This window comes from Ylistrum balloti, unplaced genomic scaffold, assembly GCF_031769215.1.
Source record: "Ylistrum balloti isolate Yb309-2 unplaced genomic scaffold, AGI_CSIRO_Ybal_v1 Utg370054, whole genome shotgun sequence".
NCBI classification, from domain to species: domain Eukaryota; kingdom Metazoa; phylum Mollusca; class Bivalvia; order Pectinida; family Pectinidae; genus Ylistrum; species Ylistrum balloti.
Window position 1 is genome coordinate 336,798 of NW_026782105.1, and position 19,673 is coordinate 356,470.

The 19,673-nt window shown below is 35.9% G+C and overlaps 1 protein-coding gene across 1 annotated transcript; it reads right to left on the minus strand.

The window, feature by feature from the left end:
• Window positions 1-1,544: 1,544 nt before the first annotated feature.
• LOC132549344 (peptidase M20 domain-containing protein 2-like) lies at window positions 1,545-12,461 on the minus strand. Its single transcript, XM_060213273.1, has 6 exons — window positions 12,087-12,461; window positions 9,092-9,240; window positions 7,632-7,774; window positions 2,830-2,984; window positions 2,191-2,431; window positions 1,545-1,696 (listed from the first exon to the last, which is right to left on the minus strand). The coding sequence occupies exons 1-6, from the start codon at window positions 12,459-12,461 to the stop codon at window positions 1,545-1,547; spliced, it is 1,215 nt and encodes a 404-aa protein (XP_060069256.1).
• Window positions 12,462-19,673: the final 7,212 nt, after the last annotated feature.

The following is a 19,673-nucleotide window of genomic DNA, read 5'->3' on the forward strand; positions in this document are numbered from 1 at the left end:
AAGTTTGTTTAATAAACCGTTATATAAAACGTACATATCAAGAAATATCTTTCCTATGTAAAATAATAGATCAACATCCCCTCAAATAGTATGGAAGCAATATAACCACACTGTTTTACAGAAAGTATCTTGTACACTGGTTTAATATAATTCCATTTTAATCAATATCGTCATTGCCTACTAAAATGTCTTTAAAGAAATTAATTACAAGTTCTTGATGACAGAGCGTTGTTTGCTTGCTGGGTTTATCGCTCAATGAACTGTAAGATACATTTTGAGGCGTGGCCACCTTTTAGCTGGTAGCTATTTCACTTAAATAAGGAGACTAGTCAAATGTCATCCAGAGCAATAAGGATAAAGTACCACGTCTAAGGACACAACCAATATATCACAGACATATCTGTTTCTCAGGTCAACACAAACCGCCGCGGGTAGGCATCGTTGAACCACAGTCATTGTATCTTCACCTAAAGTTACATAGGCCAGCTCTCTGGCTGTACTATCGTGGCCCCGTTGGCGATAGCTTGGTTGTTCTTGGGACATGATGGCTAAAGTCTGTATCATTGAATCAATAGTCAATGGCGATGCAACAGTGTTGGTGTAAATCTGAACTCTCATATCAACGCGCTTTAAGAATATGAAGAAATAATTCTAAACAATATTAATTGTGACAACAATAAGATGTACGTCTAGAATGATAATTAGCCAATGTGGTTACGTATAATGAGATCAACTTTCCGCAGGAGTACAAGCGCAAGATCAATATTAAAAGTCATTTGCTCTTTTCAAATATTCAAACCCATTTACATAATTGATAGGGGATTATATTATTACATTGCTTAAAGCTTACATTCAGTTTACTTACAGTCTCTCACCTACAGACTGAGGTAATCACTTCAACAACTCTGAGAAACGGTAAATTAAATCTCAGGCTTTGGGTAAAGTAGATAAGAAGAGAATTCACCGACACCTCACTTTCAGGACGTCCGGAACTGGAATTCTTTAACGCCTCGGGCAGACAATAGGTATTACTCTTTTTCTCCATTGTGTAACTGATACATTCCTTAACTTACTCAACGTGTTCCAAATGAAATTTTACATCGATAAAATCTTTACATTTCTTCATATATTAACGAAAATTGCCTTATTTTTTAATCAAGCTAGATGCGATCTTGAATCTAGACATCAATCGCAAGCAGCAGTGTTCGATACGTGAACAGAAGAACTACGTTGTAAGAGGTCATTGGCTCTGATAACACTAACAGAAGGTATATCCAATTCAACAGAATATTCCAACAATAAATGGTGAAAGCATTTCTAATTCGACCACTTCACAACAATTAATTTCGGGAGTTGAGGTCACCATCACAATAGAGTTCTGAGTTTATTCAAATATTTATTAACACTTTTATGTTTGAAAATCTTACAAAATAACAGTGTATAATACGTTATGTACTAATTGAGATACCCAAACGTAACATAAATTTTGCTAGGCTAGTATGAAGGAAGGAACTGGTTATAATTCTAAGTAAGCGAGGATGACGTTACATCGGAATGTTGTTTTTCTCGCGTTCTTGACCTGCTTTGAAGTCCTCACAGATTTTTGACATGATGCGTTGGTCAGCCATGATGTCTATTGCAGTCATAGCCAGAGCTTTGGCCACCGACAACGTGTTCTGTTGTGCCTCCGAGCTTCCTGTAACACACAATCAATGTACTTAAATTACCTACGTACATAGTGTACACTCTACATATGATAGATAAAAATGATATAGTTTCGATAAAAAAAATTGAAAGTTGATGGATATAAACAGATTCAAAAACACGAAAATTTCAACATAACCCAAACTCAAATTTAATAAAACTAGGTTAAAACATGAACAAAAATTGATTTACATAGAGACTCCTGAAAAAGTACAAGGAGAATAAGACAGGTGTTCCGAAAGAGTAAGCATCTTCTACTTCATCGATCGACGACTACCGCCATGTAAATATTGGGCAATTCCATTAAGTAATGTCACGTTCTCAAATGAGAACAAGGTATACAACAAGGGGAGGTCACTTCAATCTCAATAGTGCTGCTACTGGATACCTGTCCTAGTATTACTTACATGCTTGCTATATAAAAAGTAAGCTGTTAACATTACCGTTGTAATTAAGATAGCTGTTACTGTTAATAAGGTTTGTTACCTGCGGCAGGTGTGAATTCCTGGGTGTGACTATTGAAGTCTGTCCCTATCCGAAACTCCGGATGGATAGCAGGGATGAAGTGAGATACGTCAGACATATCCGATGATCCTCCTAGTTTCTTGGTTATTTTCTCCCTCCTTTCAAATTCAATACCGAGGGAGCTTCCATTTTTCTCGTAAAGGTCAACCATGGTCTCGTTGGTCATCAGTGACATGTACTCTTGTCCTGGAACTACCTCCAGCTATGTGAAACAATAATTAAAAAAATGATAAAATGACAAAAATCTTACATATGAACAAATATATTCATTATATTTGAAATTGATATCCATAGATTTATATAGTATAAGCATGACTTCTTTTATATACTGTATTTGGAATACTCTGCCTTAAACTTAAACAAGTAAGAGATGCGTTAAACGATATAAACAGTCTGAAACCTTTATACATATAAGTGTTGGGTTCACGAATCTTACTTTTCGTTCCTAAAAAACCCTTTGCTATATTTTGTTTTGGTTTTTTTTTTCATCATTACAATAATTTGAGTATCGAGGCCCTCATCAGAAAAAAAATCTACTGATTTGTCTTTTAATGACGTCTTCAAGCTACATAACTGTGGCGACATTTTGTCAATTCATACCTTGCAACCGGTAGCACTGGCGGCTCCTTCAGCACACTTCAGCACCTTTTCCTCGAAGACCCTCAGTTCAGAAGTGGTGGGACAACGTATGAAGTAGTCTACCTGTGACTGCCCGGGGATGATATTAGGGCGATGTCCACCATTGGAAATTACACCTTAAAATAAGTTAAACCAATTTACGTTAGAAAAATATTCAACAACTTTTCTTTTTATAAATAGTGTATGTAAAGTTCCACGACCAGACAAACCATACCAGGGTCTCGTAATCCAACGAGAAGTCACTTTCTCGTTAAGTTTGATGTTAAATATCCCCAGTAACGACTCTGTATTTCTTTACACAACCGATACACTGTATGACCAACGTATTGACAAGTGAATAATTGAATATACCTACTAGATTAAAGATTTATCAATAAGGCCAAGAAGCTCTGTGAGACAAATACATATATCTGCTTTCGTTAGAGATACATGACAGAGCGTTAGGCCTCAATTTTCAACTGATAGTGGAAAAACAAAATAGCGTTTCGCGTGTCACAGGATATAAACTGCCGGTTGAATATAATGTTGCTTGATAAATATTAGATACCTAAACATACAGTGCCGTTATATGATTGTACGAAACTAAAATATTGCTTTTTCTGAGTATGTGCTTTAAAACACAGTGGTGCTTTATCGATGTCTCAACATGTTTCTTAGATGCAGGTGTCCAAACACACAGCATTTCCTTTAGGGTGTGAATGTACTCAACATACAATATCGTATGGTATCATCACGTGTGTGAATGCAGAGTACAACCTTCTGTTATGAATATTGATTTCAAACTACCATCTGCCTAAAATCACGTTTTAAGTCTCCATCACTATTTAACGTGGACCTTGTTTCAAATGCTTTTTTTTTAAAATTCTATAAGCAGTAAGGATATGAAGGTATTGCATTGACTGAGTGAGTAGTGACTGAATACATGTTTTGTTGAAGGTCACAAGGCGGTACCATTTGCCGTAAGATGTAGGTGCGCTAATGTAGGGGATTGTACCAGCTCTCTAGTTATAATACAAATCTCAGAAACCTTTTATACTGTTCATCGATGTATTTCTATGACAATTATATGATCGGTTGTCTGTTTGAAGCTGAGGTATTATGGCTTCAATTGGGAGAATAATCCCTGTAAATCTCTCCAATTTTACTGTCTTACGCATCATGATTAGCGCGACAGTTCCCATGGACAAACTAAATGTTCACGCATTTAGCGGAGAAAAAAATCATTTGTGTGGACGATAATGAGACAGCGGCTGAATCGTTCCTTTAAGTATGCCTGACGGATCCATTGTGACCACGCCTGCTCTCATTAAAAGATCGTGACAATACCGAGATCTGAACTAGATTTACATGGTTAGTGTCAAAGCGGCAGACATCCATACAACTCCGGACGCAAAATTTCCGATTTTTAACCAATTTATATATATGTGTGTGTGTTTTGATTTAAACATATTTTAATTGTACAAAGTATACAAGCAGGATTGGGCACAAGTTTTCTAACTTATATAAAGCCCTTTCCTATAAAATTTTACATAATACGTATTAGCAAGACAAGACGACATGTTTAAATACAATTATAATATACGAAAAAAAAAAAACGAGAGAGAGAGAGAGAGAGAGAGAGAGAGAGAGAGAGAGGGTGTGAGAGAGAGAGCGAGAGAGAGAGAGAGGGAGAGAGAGTGAGAGAGAGAGAGAGAGTTTAAATAACTTCATGTAGAGCGGTCTCTCCTGATACAAACAACACAAGTAAAAATACAAAACGCTTTTGTGTGTGTGTCTGTCTGTCTGTCTGTCTGTGTGTGTGTGGTGTGTTTGTGTGTGTGTGAGGGTGAGGGTGTGTTTGTGTGTGTGTGTGTGTGTGTGTGTGTGTGTGTGTGTGTGTGTGTGTGTGTGTGTGTGTGTGTGTGTGTGTGTGTGTGTGTGTGTGTGTGTGTGTGTGTGTGTGTGTGTGTGTGTGTGTGTGAGGGTGTGGGTGTGTGTGTGTAAACCCGCTTGATTCTTTTTATGATTTTTTTTTCATGACTTTGTTCATAAATTTAGGAGAGTTTGTGTTGGATTATCGCGTAAAAGTGAGCAAGATGTCGGGATGTTATTCAACTATCTGTACCGCTGGAAACTATTCAACGCTTCCTTACAGATGTCGTTCAGAGCAACCCTTGTGGGTAAAATATCCTTAACATTGTTCATACATGGTGCTATTGAATATTCTTCTCAAATTTCAGGCGATGGACTTTGCTGGTGATTTTACACCGTAGGGTTTGCCGTAACGCCGCATGCAACACTTATTTTTATATCAATAGTGGCATTGCTCAAAAGGACTACATTAATTTAAACAGGTAAAATGAAACAAATGGGATGAAATATGAAATAATAATAAAAAATAAATAAATAAAACTCTAATTTTGAAAATGTAAGAAGTACAGGTATATCTAAGGGATCAGGGCATTCTTTCAACCACATTTTAACATTTTCTTTTGACTAATATCGATTTTATTCCTAACCAAACTTAAATTTCTATATTTTTTGTCTTGGGTGTTATTCACGATGCCCGTATTCTACTGATATCCTGGGCCTTGTGACAACGGAAATTTCAAGAAATAAAATAGATGCTATGTGATAAAGTAGTGAAGAATGATGTTAAGATAATGTTTCTATGATTTCCCGAGAGCTGAAGGTATAGTCAAAGCTCGATTTTGCGAGAGTCCCTTTTTTAGTCATCTCTTAATGGGCACATACTTTATGCTCGTGAACATGTTTTTATACATATAAATATATATTATGTATAACTCTTCTTCCCGGTTTTAACTCGACTTCCTAGGTATATATTCAAAACATGTGCTTTTAACTAGTTAGCTAAGGAAAAACTGGTGTCTAGAGAGAAAAATAAGGGTATACATGTTTTGATGAATTGTAAGGACGCGTAAAACAAACGCATTCTCTCATACGAAAATCAAATTTTGTCAAGTCCTTCATTTCCGCCTGGGATGATTTCTGTGAAGAGCTGTTAAGTCTGGTAAGCAATATGAAAGTTTGTAACCTTATCTTCTATTCATCGTAATGCCATTTTATTGATATTACCTCTAATCACGTGACATTTTTAAAGGAGACAAATGATTGTAGTCCGACTTTCGTTTTACCGGTTATACATTAAAATTATGATTCTGCTGACTCGTTGGCAATTTTCTTATTCTTTTATGCGATCTGATGTAATACAACTATTTATGTATTCCTCGTTAAGTTCATCTGATTCTCGGAATGTTCACAGCTTGTCATTTCACACCAAACTAACATAGCTCATTTAATGGATATTTCTGTCATAGTAGAACACATTCCTCCCTTATTTATTGGAAGTAATCTCGATTCTTTTAAAAAGAGATAATCAACTGGAATGCATTCTGTTCTATGGAGTGAGTTTATGTTTGATATCAGGACACATCTCCGCTCCTTGACAACTAACAAGTATTTACTACCTGTATACATGTAGAAATGCCATATAGTCAGCAGTGTCTTCTCTAATAGTGGTGGTTTACATAGTGTTGCTATAATTTATCTAAGCATTGACATAAACTGTGTTTAGACCATTTCTTTTGCGACATGAACACAATAAAGACATTATTTCAGTGGTAAATATAATTAAACATATACTTTTTTTATATTAAAACCTTAACTATTGTTTACCCCTGCAGTGCCATACATTTCTGCTGTGAAAGCAAGAAGATATCTACATGATAACCTAACCTGTATGCACTCTCAAAATCGACGAAAACAGGAAGAAAAACAATTAGCTATTATTGAATCTTCAACTACATACACGACATCCGTCATAGAAATCTTACTCAATCCAAATAAGTGATGTTGCTTTCTTAAATGACAGCCATGTTTATTACACGAAACCACAAAACATACTAACGATAATACATCTAACACGATACGCAACAGGAAATAGAATACTTCCCACGGAGATAATGATGACGGCAGGAAACCTTTCCCCATGTTTTCATCAACTCATTGATTTCGATTTTGTATTTATCTTCTCTAGACATGTCGGCATTTTCATTGTTGCAACTTTTTCAGCTTTACCAATTATTCAGACTCAAAAACAGCATTAGACTAATTCTCAATATTTCATTGGATGAGTTTTAAAGAGTCAGATATCGAGAACTCTGTTTATGATTCAGCTCTAACATTCTTACAGCTTTGTTTTACACTCTGATACAATACTATGACAGTTTTACAGGCTGTAAATGCATTGCTTGAGTTTACTTCTCTTAGTTTGAACCCGACACAATAATTTGATAACCAAAAATTCCTATATTGATCTAAAATGTTGTCCAAGCAGAATGATTAAAATTGAAATTCCATCATTTAGACCGATAGGTCAGGATTCATTGGATATGCACTTAATAAACTAACTTCTAACTTATGAAAATAAGCTTCATTTAGCCACACAGCAATGTTGTTACAGGTTTGATGTGGATGGCACGTAGTTTGCAAGAGGCTTTCTATGTAGCAGAACTAAAATTACTTGGTCCAAACCGACAAGTAGGTTACAAAACAAAGTACTAAAACATCTCATTTTCTACGTTTGTTTGGTAGCATTACCAAGTATTTAAACTGCAGCAGTAACATAAGTAAACAAGTGCCAGTGTAGAAACGTATGAAGTAAAAAACGGAAATAGGCCAAGCTATTAGATATATACCAAACACCAAGGGACCGGATAACGAAACATAACCTGGGGAAATAGAGATACGTTAGAAGCATATACCGTGCACCATCCAGCCTGGTACCATTTGTTGTCGTAGACAAGATATGCTTTGGTAGCAAAGCACAGCTGCGTCGAGAGCATTGATCCCTTCCCATGGCCATTCCGCCGCGTGCGATTCCTTTCCTGTGTATTTGAAATTGATCCTAAAAAGTCAAACATTATATTGTATAGTTTCTGGCAGCTCGTGTATTGTCTGGAGATTTCCAGAGAGTCGGCCTTCGAAAAAAGAATCAAAGGGAACATCACAAACGGCGCCGAAATTTACCTCACTAATGTCAAGCAATTTCTAGGCTCTCCTCACAAACACAGATTAACATTAAAAAAAAAAACTATTATTGAGAATTAGAAAAAAGCGCAAGCACAAAACGGCAAACTCTGAAGGACAAGGCCTTCAAATAAATACTATAAAGGGAAAGAATGTATCAGCTTTTATCAAAACTGTATATCATCACTCTTCTGTCGTCCAAACATATATCGAGTATTACCAAATGTCAGTTCTGTATTGTATGAATACTGAAACGTTTACAGTCGAAATGGAGATATATTTACATTGATGTACCATTGAAAACAGATGGCAGTTTTTGTTATACGTTTATTTGAAAATGTTAAGCGATCTTCATTTTAACAAACTGAAAATACATAATTTTGAAATAATAATAAGAATAATAATCGACACATGATATCAATTTTATCTAATGACCTTATATTCTTTGTGACACAATGCCACAAACCTCCTGAAAAGCAAAATTGACCATATCTCTATTAAAAGAAAATTAGAAAACGAATCGATTGAGAAAATAGTTTCATATTTTGAAAATGATATACAGAGAAACTTCTCCAAATCAACCATGCATAGGACATGAATATTTGGCTGGTTTAGAGAGGGTTCGGAAGCAAGTTCACCAAATGTAATTTAACTGATTTATTACTGTTTATTACATTAACACTTCAGTATTTACACTGCACGTGTCCAACTGAGCACAGAGAAAGAAAGTTTTATAGAGTAAAAATATTTCAGTAAAGTGAAAAAGCAGTGATACTTGTTTTCTATATTTGACTTGAGTCAAAAAGAAATCTGCGCATTGCCTTGCGATCTCGGAATTAAAGCCTCGGTCAGAAGGTCGGCTTATCTGAAATCGGAACTTATTTCGACTCAAACAGAATTTTGTCATTACGAAAAAACTGCAGTGAAAAAATCGAGGTTTGAACTACTTTTTTCAAATGTAAAATGTTCTGAAAAAAAAACCCTCGTCGTTTGCATGTATGGTTTTCAATTGAACTTCTTTCTAAAATAGACTTAATTTGAATAAATGTTATTTACATTGAATTAGCTCCCTGTGGTTTTCGGTATATTTCAATCATTTAGGACACGTCTTCATTCGATTAAAGATGGTTTATGCATAAATTTATTCATTTGCAAAAGCGCAGAAATCAACCTCTAAAAGAAATAGGGTACCTACTCTTTCCGGGCCACGTAATTTGGTTTCAGAAGCTCATACTTAGATGGATGCGCCATCATGGCGACGTCAATTCCTTCAAATGCACCGGCTTTCAGCAACCTAACCTTGCCGCCATTCTCTTCTTCTGCCGGAGTTCCAAGAATAGTCAGCTAGGGTTAATAACAACAAACAATAATTGTTCAGCTCTGGCTACCATGCTTTGAATAAAGTTAAAGAGAGTAATAACTGTTACTGAAAAATAGATGATTAAAATCATCCTGCATCGACAAGTACTTTTTAACTTTATTTTTGGTACTTTAAAAAAAAGAATTGGAAGCCAATCGCCCTTTATCACCTCTGGAGGCATATATACCAAGCGACACATCTACATCATAGGAGCGAGTAGTAACAGTTAAACACACTGTTTCCTTTCAGTTGTCAAAATTAAGATGAATTAATTAAAATTCTAAGTTGTATGATAGTTCTGAGAAAATTGAAGTTGCTACACGTACTTCACGACGGTGTGTGTACGCACGAATTTGAGACAGAAGATATTTCATTGAATCCTCCAAGCCAAACTTGGTCGACATTCAATTGCTTAACAGTGACAGACCCACTGTTACGATCGCCAATGAGGACTCTCTCAGAGCTAGCTCTGGGTCAAAATTCAGTTTGCCAAACCAAATTTTTTTTGCTATAAGCGCGCGAACAGATTCCGGAACTCGCCCTCACCCTCACCCGACGAGCCCTTAATTCCCTCATATAATAATAACACATATGCAAATTACATAATTACATTATTTATTCACTGTTTTAACAACAATACATCAAACATAATACAGTATATGGTAAAAGAGTTTATAAACATGGAATTATTACAGGCCTTCTGCATCTCGACAGTTTGCAGCAGAGAGTTCTCATCTGTAAAATTGAAAATAAAATTTAGAATAGAATTGGACATTTGCAGAGAGATACAGGATTACATTGAACCTTATTTTACACCATCAAAGTATTATACTTATTACAGTAACTTCTTAAGTAATATATATCTTAAAAACACTTCAGAGATAATAAAGACATAATCGTTAAACTAAAAGATTGTGTTTCTAATCCATGTGCCAAGCAGGCTGTAATGAGTAACTATATTGTACCATCCTCTAGGCATTTCTGAATTACTTAATCTAAATTTACATAATTTTCTGTTCATAAATGATGAATAGTTGTATATACCTGATCCTTTCTCATGCTTAACCAAGCACTCTTTCTTACTGCAGCCATCAGTGAAACTATTTCTAACTAATGCCTTCATACATATGTCACAAAACATGAGCATTTGCTCTGGGTCATATTTAAGCCATGGCCTGCCAATTTTCCAACTATCTAGAAACTTTCTTGAACTACTGCCCTTGTTAGTAACCTGATCAGGGCTGTCATTTTCCTTTTCAATAGATGGTGTCTTAAAACCAAATGATGACAATCTGGGTACTTTCCCATCCCTATCACTAAAGGGGAGTTTACGTTTTCCCATTTCATCTAACGATCTATCTTAGTGAAGGGCCAAATCTGATGTGACCAAAATATGTACAAAAATATAAAACAAAATCGGCAACATAGTGTAAAAACAACAAAATTATATCTTGTGTTTCTTGCTATTTTAATAGTCGATCAAAAAGATTAAGAAGCCTATTTCGGGCCCTTTCAAATACACTAGTTTACTAAGTTATGTCTGCAGAAATCACAAACTCGTGCCCAATTAACGACATCGACACACCTAATGATCCACCTACCGTAAGCCCATTCCCGATAAAACAACATCTTTCCTTCAGCTAACTTACCTTATTGTTCACGGCAGAGGCTATCTCGGATTAAGACAATGGAGACATCATTGGATAATTGGCGATTTTCAGTACAGGCGTGTTGCTGTTTAGACGGGTAAACGTTGCTGTCAAAACACAAAAGAGTTCCGATAGCTGACCTTGCCCCAGCTGCGGGAGTCAGTCAGCCGTGACCGTGTAGTACACAACGATGTCGGAGCAAAATTTACCTGTGTCACTCGTTACAAATAAGTTAAACGCCAGTGATTTTTCTCTATACAGTCATCGGTGACTGGAAATGTCTCTAATCGGCATTTTCGCCAATAGAAATTTGAAATCGCCAATCTCATTTCACTTTCGCCAATGGCGCCATTGGCGATCGCCAGCGCGAGACTCTGAAATGTCTGTAGTACCGACTTCGTTTCTTTTAATGAGAGTAATATAATGAGCGTGTCTGTCGTGTTTCTACACAAGCCATCGGTGACCGCTTACAAATAGTCGATAACTCATCCTAAAATAGCAATTACAGACAACAATTTCACATACACGTACCTGGCCATATTGGCAGCGAGAAACGCAATACGTGAAGTAAACGCGCATTGGACATTGCTGTGCCGTTACTCGGATCAGTTTTCGGTGAGACAGTTTGAAGTTCGGAATGGTTATAAGAATATATATTGTGACATATATGAGGTAATATGTAGGTCTCATGTAAAGTACGTCACCGAAGCCGACGTTTTAAGCTTGTAGATGCTGGCCATATATTTCAATAGCATGTTGTGTCAGAGCATGAACGTCGCCTCGGTAAAGGTTTCTGTAATAAATCTATATTAAAGAAGTAGATGTATTGCTTTTACATTTCGTCCTCTCCTGCGTTTAGCAGCTTAAACACAATTCACTTGTACGAGCTGGTTGATGAATGGGGGAACTTGTTCACTCACGTATATATGTTCATGATCATAATAAACAAGTTAAGACATTGAGCCGGTGGCGAGCTATCGTAGAATATCTTATATGAAATTTCGTTTTTATCACATAATATTATAAGGTGTGAAATTAGTACATACTCTACTGCATAAAACGTTTTAGCATTTGTTTATGACGTCATAAGTATAACTGGATCATCGATTGATTTGCTTTCGATTGATTTGTTTTGGACGACTTTGGATTTTAGATTTGAGTTATTAACTACACATACGTACTTTGCCTAGACTTGGACATTGTGAAATAGCTGCCTTCAACGCCAGACCTGCTGCTATTCCGACTTCGGCGATCAGATTGTGGCCACATGCATGTCCTATCCCCGGAAGTGCGTCATATTCACACAGGAATGCTACATGTGCTCCCTCAGAACATGGATCACCGTAAGTGGCTCTATACGCAGTTTCAAGAAAGTACTTTTTATCCACCCTTTCGAACCCATGATCCTCCAAAAATTTGGTTAACGTCTCATGTGCGAAAACTTCTTTATCCGCGGTTTCCGGGTGACTCCATATTTGTTGGCTTAGCTCGTTAAGATCCTCTGCTGCTTTGTCTATAGTTTGTTCGACGAGATGTTTCAACTGCTGGATTTCCATAATGCTGACCTGTCGGTGAACTAAAGCATGTTAAAATATTTCAGGTGATGTAACTTTATAGGGTATATCAAAAAGAGGTAAAGCCATACATAAATTACACCAATTTACATATCGTGTAAACGTTTATGAAGCGTAACTGTAGTTTGATACCACATGTGTATATATTGAAGGCATAATAAACGTATGTTGATAAGTCATTATTTGTCGGTAACACCATAGGATTTTTACAAATCTATATCCCTTTACTGTTTTGACATTTCTTAATGCCTATTCGACCGGTCCAGTTATGTTATGCGATCGTATGTGGTCATTACTTTGTCAGTGGGTGCCATTGAAGAGCACTTCTAACGGAGTATCCGTTTTTCTGTGAAAGTGTTGCCTACATTAGATTGACGTGATTTCATCACACTCTTTCCTATGTTGTCGAACTTACAGGTCTTCCTTGACTAGACGAGATGAAATGTCAACAACTGATCACAAATTAAAGATCAAGGTCTCGGGAGATGCTAGTTAATGAAATTGTGTCGGCAATTTCTTTATGATTTTTAGTCTCAATGAGTAACGCTCTCTTGGTCGAAGCAATGGAATTTATCAACGGATTATAAAGATACAACTATCCAAGTTTGTCAACGAAATGGCGCTACCGACTCTGCGAAAAGTACTTGTATATAGTGTAGCTTGTAAGCTGCATTCACCTACGGAGATAAGCATTCAATAATTTAGGTGTCATAGTTTTGCAGCGGAAAAAACCCCCATTGCAGATGTATATGGTGATGCAAACTCCTATCATCTAACCTAACAGCATAGAAAGCGATCTTTTGCTACATTTTATCTTGAGCAAATATGTATAAGTAGGTTGTGTGTCATACATACGTTTATCTTTGAACCAAATAATACATTTTGATCAGTACATATTTATCTAGTTTGTAACAGATAACCATCGACAGGTCAGCATTATGGAAATCCAACAGTTGAAACAAACAAATCTGTTCAAAAAGTGGAAACAGAATGAATCTAAGCAAACATTATTTTACTACGCACGCTGTAACGCGAATAAAATATTCTTTTCAGCTGGGTACTATAACAGAAACAATGTTTTCAGTTTAGATTTCTCGAAGATTACCATTTCACAGAATATCGCATGAAAACGCTCAACTGGTTGTTGTATGGATATAGAAATTGCAATTTTCGAAGGTATGGAAACAATAAACGGGAAAGAATCAACATAGGAAGAACAAGTATGTTAAAGTGCCTGTCCAGTCTACTTTCCAGTTGATGTAAAGAATATTTCCACTTGACATATTCAACTTGTAAAGCTATGTTGAGAAATCGCCATTCATGTTAGGAGTGATTCATTACTAATAGATCCGATGAAGTAATAACGAAGGACATATGCACACCTCAATTTGTTCATAAAAATGATAAAATGTGTATCATTCGTTTAAAAGAAAAATTGTAAAATAAAAGTGAACCTTGCAAAAGTGAAGCATACTTCACTTTTGAAAGCTATGAAAGCAATGAAAAGTGCCCGGCCGCTATCGGCCATCGTACATTTAGAAATCAAATAAACACTTAAAAAGGTGTTACACTCGCAGTAATGTTTTATGAATCATTTTGCTGTAAAATGAGATGTGAAACACCTGCGCCAGTCATCGTGACAGGATGTTAGATACCTAATAATAATAATAATCTCCTTTTAACACAGAGTATAACAATATTTTGGTTGATAGTTATATTTTAGATACATAGAATAATAAAGAACTGGATTTGGACCATATTATTGCCTCATCTACGTCTGCCGATGCGTTAAAGATAGCATATGTCACACGCGTCTACGTTGTGGGGGTAAAAACAAGCAAGAGAAATGTTCTTCCGTGCCTATCAATATTAAGTTTGTAGATGAATAATGCTATACATTACTTATAATGATACTTATATTGTCTGAATATATTTACTGGTGTTGATGGTAGTAGATCGCAGTTATCTTCAAACTGAATGCATTGGGTTAAATTAACTACTATCTATGCAACGTCACAGTTCCTACTTACAAAGGAGACTACCACTAAAAAGATCTATCTATCTTTGTTTGGTGGATAGTTCAGTGTAAAGAAATATCATATTTACTATTTCAAGCCTTTACTTATATCAGTATTACGGTGTTGATTGCTTAGATAAATTTCATAATCTAAATAATTAGTAACTATTAGATAAAGAAAATCCAACTGATTACGCATTGCATCAAATCAAGGTGATGAACTGCTGATGTATAGAAATACTAATAAGCCACACAAAGAAGCAAATCAGAATGCATGACAATATTTTTGTCATTGTGAAAAAGACTTAGTCAAGACCTGACGGAGAATTATTTGACGATACGTTATCCTGGACCGCTCAGTACACAGATTGGGCAACCTAACAGGTCATGGTCTAGTTTCTCTATGAATATTGTTTACATTTGAAATTCTTAGCGTGTCATACGTTGATACAGTACGAAACAACAGGATCATCCGGATTTCTTACTTGGCCAGACCCAAACACAAGATTTACACGAATCCGCCTTGATTGAATTAAAATGTATGTTTCACTTTGAAAACAATATTGACGAGAAACAAGAACAGGAAGAAATAACATTTTATACAGTATTAATAGTTCGATACCTACATTGTGCACTATTACAAATAACATTCATAAAATCACATTGTTTAGCCCTTTGATCAAAATGTTTTAATACCTAAACTTGAAACACATGGTCGACTACCTTTTCCCAGGGAGAGCAACATATTTATATTGCCTGGTCCAGATAATCAGAGGCAGACTCAGAGTACACCAGCAATCTGTCTAGCTTATCCCTAACAAGTGATATCGGCCAAAGAAAGAGGTCCCTGATTGGTATGCCGGGGCTAATCCTCAGCCACAGCTGGTCCAAATACAAGTATTGGTCAGACTTCATCTTCCGGATTGATTAGCGCAGTGGTAAGTGATTGTTTCAAATACAGACAAATGTTTGTATTGCGACAATAGTGATTTATGTGTGTATTATCACACAAAATGTCCTTCTCCATTTCGTTTAAGCATTCATCACTTAACAGTTGTCATCAGGTTCTGAACTCTCCTCTAATTAGTTTTGTATTCATAGTATGAAGCCCTATACGCCGATTGTACTATATTTAGAGGTTTTTAGGCCTTGATACTATATTTTGATGATTTAAATCCCGCTATCCATCGAAAATCCATTTCAATATTTTATTTAATGGTCTCTGGTATTTAAATGCAAAGAAAAACAAGATAAAAGATGAAGACAAAATAGGCTTTTCTTATCATCACAATATTTTCTTCAAATAAGAAACTTTCACGACAATCTATTTTATTGGTAAGTTATTATATTGCCCCGCTAATTGTCCCGCTTAATGCTCTTTTGTATGTTTTTCCCTACCAGTAAAATCAAATACAAAAATGATAAAAAAAGTAGAATGCTCATTCTTCCATTGATTCGATAATCGAAGTACATTATTGTTTCATCGGACATCTAGGGTGCAAGTGAGACCTAAAACTTTGTTAATTAATTCATTTTGATTTTTTAAGTTTCATTTTCATTTTTAAAATCTGATTTAACTAGACGACTTTTAAAACAAATCAAGAGAATCAGACAGGGTATGCAAGAAGGATCTGTTTCATCCCCGACACACGCTACGTTAAACCCGGACAAACTAGAATCTAGAAACATTACGTTTGAAATAGTAACATTGCAAATCTAATCTACTTGTGAGCATCGAATACGCCGAAGAAGATACAGGAAGAAAAAGAATTAATGAAGCTGGCAACCATAAAACATCTCCGTGATCCTAATCGACGTTCATCCCTTAATTCTATCTTAGCCTTGGCATTTCATGTTTTTAGCTAGTGATCTGTCAAGGGAATTCCGATATTTTAAAAGAAGCCCTTGAATATTGAATCATCTGTTACGCATTTATTTAGTATGGTAGTGAAGCTGGCTAAGTGTGGTTAAGTGTCACAAAGCTTAATTGATAATAATATGATTTTCTGTTTCATATTTATGGAAAGTGTGACAGAACAGGGAAAATACATATTCCCGTCGAACGCCCCGACAAGGAATCGAACCCGAGTCTATGGCGTGATAATCGACAGGCTCTATCAACTGCGCCAAAGAAGCATGTTCCGTCAGCTGAGTGACATAGACCGTATTTTACACTATATACAAGCCACATCGACCCGTTCCTTATACATTTTTTATTGTCCACGAGGGAGTCGGAAATCACGTGAGTTTAATGTTCGCCATCATCATAACATCAGGAGAATATTATATACAATAATGTAAATTTCAACGTTTTGAATTTATCATTCTCGATTTATATCATCTTTTTCCAGAATATATCACTGCGGTTGTCGTTCACGTCTCTCCATACAAACCTTCTGGAATTGTTCCCAAAGATTCACCGTATAGTCCTTATTTCATTTTAACTTTTATCTGTGTGCTTTCGTGTTGACTTCATAACATTTCTGGTGCCAATCTCTACCAGAGTTGTCGTTCCTTATTCTCACATAACACCCATTTTAACGATTTAAAGACAATTACATTTGACATTTATATACAAATAGATCCACATTTGACAAAGAATTATATTGGAATAATGGATCTCAACTCGTGGGGAAAGATTCTTCATTTGGCAAACACGTGGCTCGCAGAGTGATTACCAAAAGAATAGCCTTTCCCCGAGGGTTGAGAACACCCACTCACTTAAGATTACTTGGTATTTCACACTCAATGCGGTGAATGCTTATATGTTCTATTAGCTTTTTGGTGTCCTTTGAGGTTATGATGTTTGACATTGCTGACGTTGCGGTATTGAATAGTTGACGCGACATTACCGAACTGTTGACGGGACGACTTCACATGTAATTTTTGTTAAGACCAGGGAATCCCTCATCTCGCCCTAGGTTATGGCAAGTAAGTTTCGCTCCAATAAAAGCGGGTATACACCCATTTAGCGTTAGAGAAAAGTACATGCTGTAGAGGGGGTGAAATTTCATTTTCACACCCTGGATGAGAGAGTGGGGTTCAATTGTCAGAACAACAGAACGACGTCACAGTCACAATTAAAAAAACCAAGTATAGAAACCCAAAAGTGTGAGAGGTAAGAGAAAGGTAAGAATGAAATAGGGTCATATCAATATATGGGTTTGGTGGTGTTAAGATATAGTCATTTATTTCATCAGGGTAGGGTCACGCGTTAGCTTTATAAAACACATAATGATTTATCAAGTTGGTTCACATTCTACATCTCTATTGATGCTGAGACGTACTTGATATTTGTTAGTCCAGCCTAACATTTACATCATAGATACCTTTGTTTTTGTCAGTGTTTCTATAGATATCTGAACATATCCGAACCGTGTATCCGAGACACCACTGCAGATCCTTAACCTTGGACATAGGTAGATACTTACCCACAAATGTCCTTAACAGTAATGAGATTAACTGAGAAATTGAAGCATGTACTTTGATACATGATGAGATAAATTATTGATCAGAACTTGTGGCGCAATGAGCTGCGAACAGTTCTCGCTGAATCTCCTCGAGATGCCAGAACGTATTTGGCAGCACGAATGCCTTAAGACTAAATAATGACTACGTTATTGACTTACAGCTCTTGTGGAATTAGGATTGCCTTTTACAAAAGTTAATTTTGCCGCTCAAGAACAGCCAGGTTGGTTTTTAACTTGGACTGCTAATCACTGTTGCATTTGGATAACTTCTTGTCTTGGCGGTAGACTATCAACTCCCTAGAGCATGGCTACCAAGTTTGGGAACCTGCTGTCTGGTGTCTTCCACACAATCATTGTGATAGGTAAGTACTATAACGTTAGAATTTATTGCTGTTACGTAAACCAATTGTTTTCTCTTTTCTATAATTTACACTATGAGTTAGTACGTGTGTTATTAATAATAAACTTTAATTTTAAAAAAGTAGACGATTTTAGAAATGAACTCATATGTTACTCATGCTTGCATAAGAGAAATGAAATTCTTTCAATAACCAACTGTCCGTTAAAGCTTTCTCATTTAGCAAATCAAAGAATTTACTGATTATATGTCTCTTAGGAAAGTATAGTTCAAATGCATTGTTTTGCGACAGGAGAGAAAATGTGTATTGATTATTCTCTACCGTGAGCTCCGTTGTCAATCCCATTGTTTTTACTTGTTTCTGGCTTTAACATAGATCTTCATGGTGTATATTGTCAATGAAACACAAGACCATGCGCTTCCCGCTTCGAAAAAGTTGTTAAAGGTTTCCAATTTATATCATTATTTCATATATCAACTTCAGTGCGAAAACGGGCTTCATCTCTTGATTCGATATGTTTATAGTCAGTTTTCCTTGAGAAATACTCATATAAATGATCTTACATGAATCACCAGGTGTAAGCGATACAACAGGGAAATCACTTGTTGGTGAGAAAATGCCCATTAAAAATGATATGTTAGATGAGGGGAAATAGAAGTTAGCTTGTAATTTTGAAGTTGCTCGTAGGAAAGAAGAATAACTACAGAACGAGAAAATCTCTGCCTGACTAACCTAAAGAATCTGATTTTTTGAGTACAATGATCCCTTTTGATTAAAACAGCGGTAAACAATTAGATTGTGATCGCCACTGATTCTACAAATAATCAACATATGCTATTTGTTTCATAGAACATAAGATGTTTTAACGAAGTTTTTAAAACTGAATCGAACTTCAGCATTGCAGCTGCAATTTATGAGTGTGGCTGTTGATGTGAAATGAAATTTATGAAACGAATTCAGTCATTTCATATCATTTGGAAACGAAAGTAAGATTTATATTCATCATATGAGTTAAATTTATGAAAAACATACGCGAACTCTCATAATAATTTCTCTATACGACAGGCTTATCATACTCTTGATTATCAGATGTATGAAAATTACGAACTTCATTTAATCATAGGGCTAGAGCAACTTACCATCTTGATTTTGACACCACTTGGAATTTACCTCAGTCGCCTTCTAGCTTGGCCTTAGCATCACTGACGAGGTTTAGAAGGACTAATTCTAAACTGTATTAGTTCTAATTTTTTTTAGTAATTAGAGTTACAATATGATTGCAACTCTGATTTGAAAGCGATGATAATGGTAGCAAGTATGTAATAAAAGTAGAAAGTTGCTAGTTTTA

What these genes read in the sequence shown, in the direction of transcription:
- LOC132549344 (XM_060213273.1), bottom strand. Translation starts at nt 12,461, where the DNA reads ATGGAAATCCAGCAGTTGAAACATCTCGTCGAACAAACTATAGACAAA. An exon ending in AATGTCCAAGTCTAGGCAAA is followed by an intron (nt 9,241 to 12,086) that starts GTACGTATGTGT and finishes TATTAACCCTAG; the next exon opens with CTGACTATTCTTGGAACTCC. An exon ending in ACCAGGCTGGATGGTGCACG is followed by an intron (nt 2,985 to 7,631) that starts GTATATGCTTCT and finishes ACTTATTTTAAG; the next exon opens with GTGTAATTTCCAATGGTGGA.